The 12,308-nt window shown below is 48.7% G+C and overlaps 1 protein-coding gene across 2 annotated transcripts in view; it reads left to right on the plus strand.

Moving 5' to 3' along the window:
• The first annotated feature begins 9,255 nt into the window (after positions 1-9,255).
• LOC126545439 (unextended protein-like) overlaps positions 9,256-12,308 on the plus strand; it is a 72,083-nt gene continuing 69,030 nt past the window's right edge. Inside the window, exon 1 of one of the 2 annotated variants that reach the window (XM_055061484.2) lies at positions 9,256-10,078. In XM_055061484.2, coding sequence (XP_054917459.1) covers positions 9,912-10,078 — 167 coding nt within the window. In that variant the 5' untranslated portion in view covers positions 9,256-9,911. Of the gene's footprint in view, positions 10,088-12,308 lie in introns of both variants that reach the window. The other variant, XM_050193315.3, reaches the window with a different exon arrangement.

Consider the following 12,308-nt stretch of genomic DNA (forward strand, 5'->3'; position numbering starts at 1 on the left):
AATATGCAATATAAACCGAGGATGTTGGTATTTCATAGGGACATTTTTAAAGACAAGCACTACTCTCTGCAACGCCGCTGTCGACCCTGTGCCAAGTATTTTTGTTTTTCTCGGTGGATGGTCGACGATTTAAAAGTATTCAATCTGCCCTCAGTGTTCGCCTTGTAGTTTCTTGTCTTGGGCGCTCGAGAAGAAAGTGGTGCGCATCTTCGTCTGTGTGGCGAAGGCATCGGGGACAAGCAACGAGTTTTATCCTACGCAAGAAGGGCCGCTTGTATGTTGTGCCATGTGATATAGACGGTGCAATAAAGTGCTAAATTTTTTGTTATCGCAATGATTGGGTAGAATCGGAAATTTTAATACATGGGTAAATGAAAAATAATCCGGAGCGCCTAGACTGCTCATCAAATTAGGTGCTTTTGCTGAGACGACAGTATACATCTGTCTCAACAGCAGGTGGATTTCACTACGTAAAGGGGAAGTCATAAATACCACCGCGTATGAGCTCGTGCTGTTTAGTCTCACCTTTTTTTTTTTCATCGAAGCGATTATATACTGCAGTCGAAGTTGCCATCCTTTCGATGGCAAATCACATGTTTCATCACAGGTGGCTAGGTCGTCTTTAAGCATGACGCTCATTAAACAGTGACGCGTAAGTTGATAGAGCAATCATTCATAATCCTTTCATCGTTTGTTAGGGCTTTAAAGCATAAAAGAGCATTACAAATGGGGAAGGGGGCATGCGTTTCCAAAATCTAGTAATACAAACTTCGACCAAGACGAAGGGGCGAAAATTGTACAGAAAAGAAAACTGTTCACGTAACTCTTAGGGGCAAAACATTCATTGCGCAAGCATGTATTGTTCAACAGCACTACCAAAGCCAGCGTGATCAAAGGCAGCGACAACTCTGTCAGGCAGCTGGTTCTATAGCCGTATAAACGCCAAAAGGGGCGACTTCGTATACAACACCGAGCACGCTGCGGCAAGAAAAAGTGTGCAGATTCCACGCAGTGCGGGAATCGACCTTACGCGAAGCATTTTGCAGGCAGCTGGCTATGCAGCATTGTTTCGGGTTCCACAGATCGTTACCAGATTGACTGGTGTGTTTGTGTCAATATAGTATTTGTGTGTGTGACGCGAGTACAATGAACTATAATTAACACGAGCGTGCGCATGCGTGACGACAGCAGCAAGACGACGACAACGACGGTAACGACAATGGCATGGTTTCTACGAACGATCACACTCATGCGAAAGAGCGCCATGGGCGTGCGGAATGGGCAAGAAACGCGGAAAGTGAATGCTCGCTGACGGCAGCGCGTGGTATCGCTTGGAGGACACGAGCGGATGACTTGACGGTGAAACTGCACCACAACCTGAAGCCCGTGTCCTTTTCAATAGTATAGCCATTCGGACAAGTGGCGTAGTAGATTGCTCGCCTTGGACCAGCCGTGATGACGCTGCCACAGTGGAATTCGGTGCGCCAGGAACCAGCAGGCCTCGATGTTTGGTTAAGCGGCCTGGTAACGACGAGAAGGGCCGCGAAAGTCAGGTACGAGGTTCAGGAGGAACGAGGAGGCGGCTCGTTGGGGCCCGGAAATCGGCGTGCGTGGGAAACTTGCTTCTCCATCGCTATTTGAACGGGTGCAACCACCACCCATTGCTGTGCTGCCGAAATGCCGGGATCTTCTTACGCGTGCCGCCTTGCTCGAGCGCCACTCGCACGTGAGAATCAGAGGCGAGAGTCGGCTTACGAAGCGGGAATGACGATGCAACGACCACCGCGGCATCACGAACACGAGCACGTAGGCATCGGGCCAAGTTAGTTGACAACTTGGTTCACTGGGCCGGCATAAGTTCTGCTCATGTAACAACGTCCTGACAAGCATGTCAAGAATTTATCATTTTTTGTCATGAATGTCATGGCATTCATGGGAATCATGTTATAGCATGACATACATACAGGCATTCGTGACATTTATGCTAATCAGGTCATGTTATGTCATTCATGTCACACATCCATGTCGTGAGACGCCTGCCCAGAATATATCCAGTTAAAGAAATGGATATCATGTCAATAATTCCATTGTCACGTCATCTCAGTTATGACATTTATGCCATGCACTTGACATATAGCCAGTTAATGAAACGACCACGAAGTCATCACCGCAAGTCACTTAGGTCATTCATGACAACACGACATGGCATGCATGTCATTTACGTGCGCATTCATGCCGTGTCAGATACGTACATTTTTAACAAGTTATGTATCAGGATATCCATGACATGAATGAAATGACATGCATCACATGAATGACATAAATGACATGCGGTGATCATGTCGTGGTCGTTGCTCTAACTGGTTAGATATCAGGATATGTGGGATGAGACATACGTGCATGAGATGTTCATGCATGTTTTGTCCTTATTCATGTGGGGACGTGCATGACATGTCATGCAATTCACGGCACTAATGGCATATCAGTGATATCCATATATATGAAGATGACGCAAGTATCATCACATTGATGGCATGCATGTCATGACATGAGTGCCATAACTTGCATGACATGTCATGTACGTCACGACATGACAATAACGAGAAAACATACATGAGCATGTCAAGCCATGTCATCTACTTGGAACGAATTCTAAGGACTGCATCAGTTTCAAGATATTAATTTGACTGAATGCATTGGCTTTCCAGTTACTTTTGGGCTTAAGTGCATAAGACAGCATTTTCGTGAAAAGGTAAGTGGAACAACAGTGCATTTTTAAAGCAAGTTTGATGGCGCATATCTCGAAACCGTTGCCATCCTACGGTATTTAGTCAGGCCAGGGACGACCGAGCATCGTAGGTTTTATAATTGTATCTTGCACCATGTTTTTTTTAAACCTTCTTTAATCTCTTTCTTTCTTTTAGACAGCTTGGCTAAATTTAACTGGGACACCCTATATACCCAGTTGAAGAAACGACCACGATGGCATCACGACGTAGAAAGCGAGATAGATAAAGAGATACACTAAAGCGACTGAATTTCGCAACGAATGCTTCGCATTAAATATTTCGCTTCCTAACACCCAAACGTAAGCGTTCCGTTTCAAATAAGTGCAACAATGGCTGCCCTTCGTTGCCATCACCAGTGTATAGAGATACGTGTGACTGGTCCCCTGTACAAATATTTATTTATTTATTTATTTATTTATTTATTTATTTATTTATTTATTTATTTATTTATTAAGTGACACGCCAAACGAGGAGAAATCGGAGATCCATGTAGCTTATATACTTACCGCGAAATGCAAATGAATTGTAAATATTGACAATAGCCAACGATGGGGCGATTGTCAATACGGCTTCAATCGCCCATTGAAACCACATCTTTATATCAGAGAGAGAGAGAAAAGGTGCGTTTATTGGGTGCTCGCTCCCTTTTGAGTTAGGAAAAAAAGGTCTTACGAACGCTCCTGCACACGACGTCGAGAGTAGATCCTATGATTATTCCTTACTTCTCCTCTTACGTTTCATTCAATTTGTCCCCACCTCCCAGAACGGGGTGGCCAAGCGGAACGTCAATATTTTGGTGAAACTTCGCCTGTCTTTCCATGTGTTCTGTTTCTCTCCCACAAGAAGACTGGGCTAATGTAATGAGAATCGCTGAGAAGTCAACCGGATGAGCCCTGTTTAGGCAGAGTGATATTAAAAGTAGGCAAGACTAAACTCCGCAAAAGAAAAAAGAAATACCTGAAATCATAACGCTTCGCTGGGTGCATTCATCAGGTTTCGTTGATTACTGCTGCTCATAAGGACGAGAGAGAGGTTGAAAGACAGGCAAGAACAAACGCTCGCCGAAATTGCGATCGCCCCGGGGCGACTCTTTCTTTTTTCGAAACTTTACTCGCGCGATACCCATGATGTAGCAGAATGTGCTGCGAAAGCTTGCGTTTGTATGTTTTCTGTTTCTGAAAGTCCCCGCGTGGCGACGCTCTCTCACGGGCTTCTCAGTTGCCGCTCCCGAGCGTCCGCTTGTCGTTCGCTTCTTCGTTTTCTTCGCGTCAGCGGCCGAGGAGGCAGGTGGGTCTGCCGAGCTGAAATGCGAGCCCCCTTATCGGAGCCCGGCTCTGGCGGCTACCGAGCGCGCAAGGAGCGCGGGCGCTGGATGGGAAAAAGCAAGCTCCGAGGTTGAGCGCGCGGGGAGGACGCGTTTCAGCCCGTCGGCGGCCGCGAGAAACGTGATCGATGGAGAAAATCACACGCGCTCGGGACAGCCACCGCTGTACGCGGCAGCCACGTGGGAACCGGATCGGCATTGTTTCTCTGTGGTCGCTGGGTGAGAGTTGCGCAGCGCATTCCTCGCGTGCGTCGCAGCGCACCGTGATACGAGGGGGGGTCTCTGTTTTTTCTTTCTTTCTTTTCGCTCTCGCATCTGCAATATAATGGCCGTGCTGAAACGAGTCGGCGCGAAAGATGCGCAGTGTGGTATACTAGCGGGGCTTCTGTGCAGCCTTACCGGCCATTTGTTTTGATTATTTCGCGCTAGATTCAGCGACTGTCGCCCTTCGGTATGCGCCACTGCTGTCCTTCAGTAGCGTTTTGCGAGGGCGTTTCTCAATGCGTTTTGAAATCGCGGCCAGCCCGCGATTTTATACCGCCGCAGGTCCCGGACGGCGCACCGGGTGTGGCAGTTGCATAGAGATTAGAAACCAGCTGGAGCAGGCAGGTCCTCCTCTCTCTTTCGTTTGTGTCAGTTTCGTTTCGCGAGCCGGCTTGCTGCCGAAAAAGAAAGAAAACGATATTCCAGTATTGCGTATTGCCGCCGTCTCGTCCGCATTTAATTAAGAAAGCAGTTGCTTTCGAGGACACGCGAGGCGTGGCGTTAGTTTGCGTCTTCGTATGCCAGATGACATGTTACGCGGTGTTGTTTTCTCGCACACGCCCGCGTCCAATGTGCGATTCCAGTTTCACCACTGAGCTTGACTCGCGTTTACTTGTCCCCGTACGATGGCAGACTAGGCATACCGGAGACGCAACAAGCAGCCATCTCAATTTCGAGAGCTATAACTTTGCCTTTTCTTTTCCTTTGTTCTCTTGTACGCCAATTCCCAGCCGGCGGCACCTCGCGGCCTTCCCAGCTGCAGGCGACACAATACCGCCCGGTCGACGCGCTATAGCAGCCGAACGCGCCAGGAATGAAGAGCGCGCGCGGGGTCGGAGCGGCGGGGGTTTCGAAGACAATCACGCGAGCGGTGGATCCAGAAATGGCGCTGCGAGGAAATAAGCGCAAAGCGTAGAAAAAGAACAGAAAAAGTCGGGACTCGCTGGAACGAGACGAGTTGACAGCGGTGCGCCTGCGCCCCCTGCGCCGACAGAGTCAGCTAGGCCGCGCGCTTCAGGGGTTGCAGCAGCAGCAGCAGAAGCAGCCGGGGCGCCGCAGAGCGCCCGCGCGCGCGCGCACCGACGATGGAAGCTGTCCTGATTAGTTCTTTAATATCCGCGTGGACAGAGCGTCGCTCTCCATACCTGGCATAAGCCTGTCCCGGGCGCCCCTTTGTCGCGCGTTTAGCAAGGCGGGAAGCGCGCGGCTCTCAAACGGGGAAATGGAAGGAGAGGGGGGGGGGGGGGGAGGACGTTATCTGCGACGCGGCGCCGTGGCAAGCGGCCACGAAAACGGCCCTCCCGGCGGGCTTGATGTGCACCACGCCTCGTTCCGTTGTTTACCGCCGGCACGGCCGCTTCGCGCCCAGACGAGACCGACGGCCAAAGGGGGCGGTGTCGAGCCTCCTGTCAGTGGAGACCGACCGCGCGCGACGTGGCATTCGCCCAACCGTCGGGAAGACGTCGCGGTTTTCCACTGCGAGGAAATAACAGCGCTAAGTGGCGCGACCTTTCGCTTTTTTCTTCACGGTCGCCGCAGCCATGCGCTGTTCCGAAGGTTAGCCTTGGACGGGCCGCTGTTGGGGTCGTCGGGCGGCGATAACGACTGCTGCTGATGCGTATTTGCCTGTGCACCCAGGCTGTAATGAACCCCTCCGCTTGATACAACTCCACGACGGCGCCGAGGAAGAATAGAAACGTGACCGCGGCTGGACAGCGTTGCCTAGCGATCAACGGCGCGCGCGAAACGCGTTTCTTGATTGGCCAACTGGGCGGCCCAGTGGGCCCATCAAGCAACGCGACACGCAGCTCAGTCCGCCGTCGCCCTTGAGGGGACGCCTTCCACCTACGCAGGTCCAGACTACATGCGCGAAAATACAGACCCGTCGTTCTGCGCCGAGATCTTGACCATATTGTGCAACTAGAAATGCTTCTGCTTTCGTGCAATCTATTCAGAGGCCGCTGCTCGAGCAACCGTATGTTCATCAAAGACGACAAACTTTGCAACGGCTGGTTCTCAGCCGCGCAGCACTGGACATTCTCTCAGTTCTCTCCAATAATGCATAAGCTTAGTTACTAAACTGTTCAGTCTAGTTGTGCCGACGAGGCGTGCGTTAGCCATAATCATGGCATCAAGCCCTACACACTTACTCTTTTATCGATCATTGCCGACGCGTTTCTTTTTGCACAATGTATGACGCATGTATGCCGGGGCTCGGAGAGAGTTTGTTGCGTCGAAATATGGCTTAGAAAGGAAGGAGGCCCGGGTGGGTGTCGTTAGATAAAACTTCATTTTGTACTAAGCGGTACTACTTCGTGGTACTAAAAAAGATAACAGAAGCGTGTCACCTATGCTGGGTTCTTTTCAGCGTTAGTTCAACGATAGTGATCGACGGGCAACGGAATAAAACGGCAGTCTGGAGCTCGGTACCAAAATTAAGCTTTTCCGAAAAAAGAATTAACATTTGCGTATCCAATTGATACAGCTTTTTTATGTTATTTAATTGGTTCTTGTAATTGTCGTCGTCGTTGTTTTTCCATCGACATGGAATTTTCTTGACACTTATGCCACCCCATACGCGCGACTTGACTGGAGTACCCACAAACGCGCATCTCTCGATTCCGCCTTTCTGGAATGGTGTTGAAACTTTTTGAAAGTGGCACTAGGGGCTGCGTTATGAAACGAGAAGAATAGCGGAAACCGAATCGACCCATTTTTAAAGAAATTACAATACCACATGAAGCCAACAGACATTGTCTACTACGGAAGTGAGTAGGAGTCAGCAGGAGTGCTAAAGTCTAAACTTGATTTTTGTGTCGCATCGCGAGAATACGAGCTACTACTTTGCCGACTAAAATCAGCGCTAGGTAGCAACACGAAAATTAACATCACTTCGTAGTACCACAAAAGATAGCAGAAGCCTGTCACCTGTACTGGTTGGCTCTTAGTTTCTGCAGTAAGTTTCTGAAGTTACAGCATATACATACAGTGTGCTCTCAATAGTAACGCTTGCGTAACTCCGGCCACTCCATCTATCCTAAGCCCTGTAAGGGCCTCACAAAGGCGGAGGAGCGCATTCTCTTTCGCCTTTACACCAAAACTCTATACTGTGCCCGGCAGTCTTAAAATATTTTGACCCCGCTTGCCCGGGGAAGTGCCCGCACTGTGAAGAAAAGTCATCAGACATTTGCCACATGGTGTGGGCATTTCAAAAAACCCCAAATCTAACCCCCCTACCCAACCCTTTCCGGGAGGGAGGCAGCCCTGCTCGGATGCTCTGACCTGACGGCCCAGCGGGCCTTGGTCGAGTGGGCCGGGGCGGCGGCCGACGCAGATGGGCTCCCGTAAGGGGGAGCCCAGCTAGTGCTTGTAAGGGGCAGCCCCGCACCCTTCCTGCACAAAACTTCTGTAAATAAATGTTTTTTCAGGCAGACAGAGAGCAACTTTATGTTTTGGAGTAGCGTGATGTTTTTGAAGTTCATGCAGTCCAATTTCATCGAAGTAGCTCTTTGACCATGGCCACGGGGACATTGACTAAACGCAGCGTCCCTCGAATGTACTCTTCCCTCCAAAGAGAGATAACAGCAAACGCCTCAACGTACGGCTCTGAGCTCCACCGACATGCATCTTTTAGAGCACAAAAAATGATTGATTTGATCCCGTTATTGAAACAGGGGGCACTATGGCCTAAAATGTTTTTCGTGAGTTTAGCTTCTTTCTCTGCTATTTTTTTCGCCTATATTTTCCCTCTTACCCTTCCCCCTGTGCAGGGTAGCAAACCAGAAGTTCCTGTTCTGGTTAACCTCCCTGCCTTTCCCATTTGATTTCTTTCTTGCTCTGTTTCTCATGTAAACGTTTAATGTTTTGTGGTAGTTACCAATTAACACAAATTGATTGATTGATTGATTGATTGATTGATTGACTGATTGATTGATTGATTGATTGATTGATTGATTGATTGATTGATTGATTGATTGATTGATTGATTGATTGATTGATTGATTGATTGATAAAGCTGAACGTCTGCATCATGCGACAAAGCGCGAACATTTGCAGATACTAACACTTTTCACGCACCGTCACCTCTTCACCTTCTACGAAACCTCATCCCAGAGTGTCCGTCGCCCTGAATTCACTATGGCGGAAGCGCCAATACTAAAATCTTCTATAGACGTGCCCTCCTTCTCCATGATCTTCTCCCCACCAACACCCGTCTCACATTTCCCTCCAATGCCCGGTGGCTGACCACGGTTTCATAACGTCAAGACCAGCAATAACCGAAGATTTCTATCGAAGCAGCTTTTCGAAATAGACCATGGGGCCATTGATTGAAGGCAGCGTCCTCCAGCATGTAATCATCCCTCCAAAGACGGATAATTGCAAAGCTCTTAACGTATGGCCCTGAGCACAACCGACATGCGCCTTTTAGGTCACAAAAATAAAATATTTTACTCTCTGTTTACGTGTTTCTTACTTAAGTGTAATTACCATTGTGGTCAATAAACAATGATTGATTACATGATTATTTAATTGTTTAACTTTCATTCCTAGCACTCCAAGGAACCAGAAAAAAAAATTGCCGTCACCTCGGTAAAAACAAAAACAGAACAGAAATATTCGACTAGTTTTGTTAATGAACGCTGCAGAAGGCGTTTGAAAATTTGCCTCTGCATCCCTTGTACCCTGACGACCTAAACCAGGATAACCATCGGAACTATCGATTTTACAATTATGGGAGCTACTGCAGTGACGCCTCCGTTCGATCTGCTGCAGCGCAGCGTGCGTGGCAAAAACCAAAAGATAAGGCTACATCTATTTTTTTGTTTACCTGGATCATTGACCTTCTGCTTTGCCGCGAACTCGGGAGCGTTGGCTGTTAAGGTGCGGTGGCGAGTCATCGGAAATCATGTGCGGCGAGCCTTGGAAGGTGAGTGACTCGGTGTCGCACCGCGAGTGCGCGAGCAACTGGGCTGCGTTCTAACAACAACGTGTGTTTACGGCGAGTCATTTAGCAGATACGTATATAGTCCGATCATCGCGCTGATTGAAATGCATTTGAGTTGCCGCCTCATACCGCTTGCGGCACCCAGTTTACACGTAGAAAAATTAAACGATGCGAAGAAGTCCGGGGCCGTTTAACGGCGGAGTCCGTGTTATCGCCTTGCTTGACCATGCGTGGCGTATGCGGCGGACCCGCGCAGGACACCATGGAGGTACACGCTTTGAGGCAAGGAAGTTTTTTTTTTTTTTTTTACCGGCCGACGGGGCGGGGACAGATACAACGCTATCGGCGTCAGGTCAAGTGCCGTTGTCGCGCCGTCATTTCCACTGGAGCCCCGCGCGGACAGATCTATTGTTTTTAATTGCACAGCGTCGTTTATCGGCGCGCCCGGGAACAGCCCGATAAGCGCCGGTCGGTCCGCGCCCCATGTGCGAGCCGGGCACAGGCATATCGGCTACAAAGAACGTGCGGCTCGCGCTCATGCTGCAGCACGAAAGGACTCGAGACTCGAGAGACAACCTCTCGTTCGGATATGGTAAGCGTGTTGTGGGATGCCAGTGACAAAGGCTGCGCGGTTTCGACCTCGGCTCCTCGTGTGGCTTCTCAGTGCAACCTGCAACGCGACGACGACGAAGACTCGCCGGCTGCGAGACCACCGGCCGAAGCGGTCGTGAGTCGGCGCCCGCGCTTCAGCGCAAGGTACTGCAGGTAATACGATAATTCGTAGCGATAATAATTCGTAATACGGTAATACGGTAATAATTCACAAGGCCTGCTGACTTACACTTCGCATGGCGCAAGCAACTCCGTGAATTCCCCGGCATTGGGCTTACGATGGCTCAATGCCGGGACACGCACGGGAGCGCGTCGGCGTAAAGTAAGCGCTATCGAGGGGGGGTGCTTTCTATACTTCGGATAGCTTGAGGGCGCGATATTGCGGAACAAGAGTTGTTGCAAGGACTACGTTATCACGACTAGATAGAGCCGCAAGTGTAGACCTAAATCGAGCACTTGCAGATGCTCGCGTTCGAGGAAACCAATTGTGGCGCGAAATATTGTAGCCTTTGGAAACATATATATATATATATATATATATATAGCGAACGTGTAGCGAACATTTGATTTCGACATTTCGGCCTTCATCAAGACTGCGATTGGAAGCACTCAGAGCTGTTGTTATTGGTATTCATGACCCGGTATTGTACGCGTGTTTGTATTATACTGCACTTTCTTTTCCCTTTCTCTTTTTTTCTTTACTTGAGTGAATGCGCGCGTGTTGCTTTTCATGACGCTATACGGGTTTTTTTTGTTTTTTTTTAATTTTCTTTCACTCTTGCAGAGATAATGTATAAGTTGAACTCTGGGCTCTTGCAATTGCCTACTCTTGATGAAGGCCGTACACTGGCGGAAACGTCGAAATCAAGGTTTTGTTTTTGCTTTTCTACCTGCGCCTGCACTTTCAATTGATCAAACACCGAATCCGAGGAACTACTTCCTTCGCATATATACCGGAAGATTTTTTTTTTAGGAGGTCCAAATTTTTTTTCAAAATTGCCTGTGACAGATAGCAAAATTCGAACCCTTGATCTAAATTACTCCATGAGGCGGCCACTACTTCAACGCGAATTCGAAATGCCTGATTAAATAATTAGCCTAATTACCCCAACGAACTTTTTATTTAATGATTTTACGGCACGTATTTAAATCTACGAATTATAGCCGGTGATTTTGCAAGGCGTATCCACTTGGAACGCGTTCTCTCTGGCTGCACCAGTTTCGAGATATTAATTTTCAATGTGGTCCGACGAAATGCATTGGTGTTCCGGTTAGGCTTGTGCTTGAATGCATGAAACAGCGCTTTCTTAAAAGAAACAAGCGGAACGCCAATACATTTCTTCGGTAACATTGAAGATTAATATCTTGAAACTGGTGCAGTTCAAGAGAATTCGTTCCAAGTGGATACGCCTTGCAAAGTCACCGGCTATAATTCGTGGATTTAAACACGTGCCGTAATATCATTAAGTAAAAAGTGAGTTGGTTCGCGTACCGCGCATTGGGTGCACATCAAAGATCCCCTGGTGGTCAAAATTAATGCGAAGTCCTCCGTTGCAGCGTGCCTCATAATCAAACCGTGATATTTTGGAACCTAAAACTCCAGAATTTAATTTCTTTTTGGGAAGCCTCGTGCTTGTACGCACATAAAACGTACACCGCCTCGTGTCTACGTATCCCCGATTTCCCCGATTTCCCCACAATAAGTTTCCCCGATTTCCCCACTTTTCCCCGATTGTTCCACAATAAAGGTTTCCCCGCTTCTCTGGTATATTCTGAGCAGAACACGTGCTGAATTTGTGCTTCATTGCTTGCGCTGATTGCTGCTGAGAACAAGCAGATTTACTCACTGCTGCTGGATCATCAGCTCTTGTCGATTTGATGGCAAAGCAAGTCAAATATTGCTGATAATTCTTCGGCCAACGGCCCTGTCATGAAGAATGCGCAGTTTGTCGCGAGGGTACTGAGGGTGCGAGCAGCATTGCGCGTGTTCAATGCAAAAAGCAACGCCACCCGAAAAACTCCGAGTGACCCTTAATTCCCCTGCAGAACATTTCAGGCGCCCATCCTGAGCGATACACGTACACTAAATAGTTGCTGTGTGCGCAAGCAGGACATGTGCCCCTTTCACCAACACTGACCAGCATGCCTATTGGTGGCGTGCGAATCCCAATTTGGGATCCGATAAGTGCATATATATCTGGACACAGTTCTGGACGAGCCAGTTCAAATTCCTTCTCTACTTAAACGACGCGGTAGTCCTGTGGCTATATATGGTGTTGCGCTGCCGAGGTCGCGGGTTCGATCCTGGCCGCAACGGTCGCATTTCGATTGGGGGGCGACGTGCGAAAAACGCTCGTGTACTTAAATTTAGGCG

This window comes from Dermacentor andersoni, chromosome 1, assembly GCF_023375885.2.
Source record: "Dermacentor andersoni chromosome 1, qqDerAnde1_hic_scaffold, whole genome shotgun sequence".
NCBI classification, from domain to species: domain Eukaryota; kingdom Metazoa; phylum Arthropoda; class Arachnida; order Ixodida; family Ixodidae; genus Dermacentor; species Dermacentor andersoni.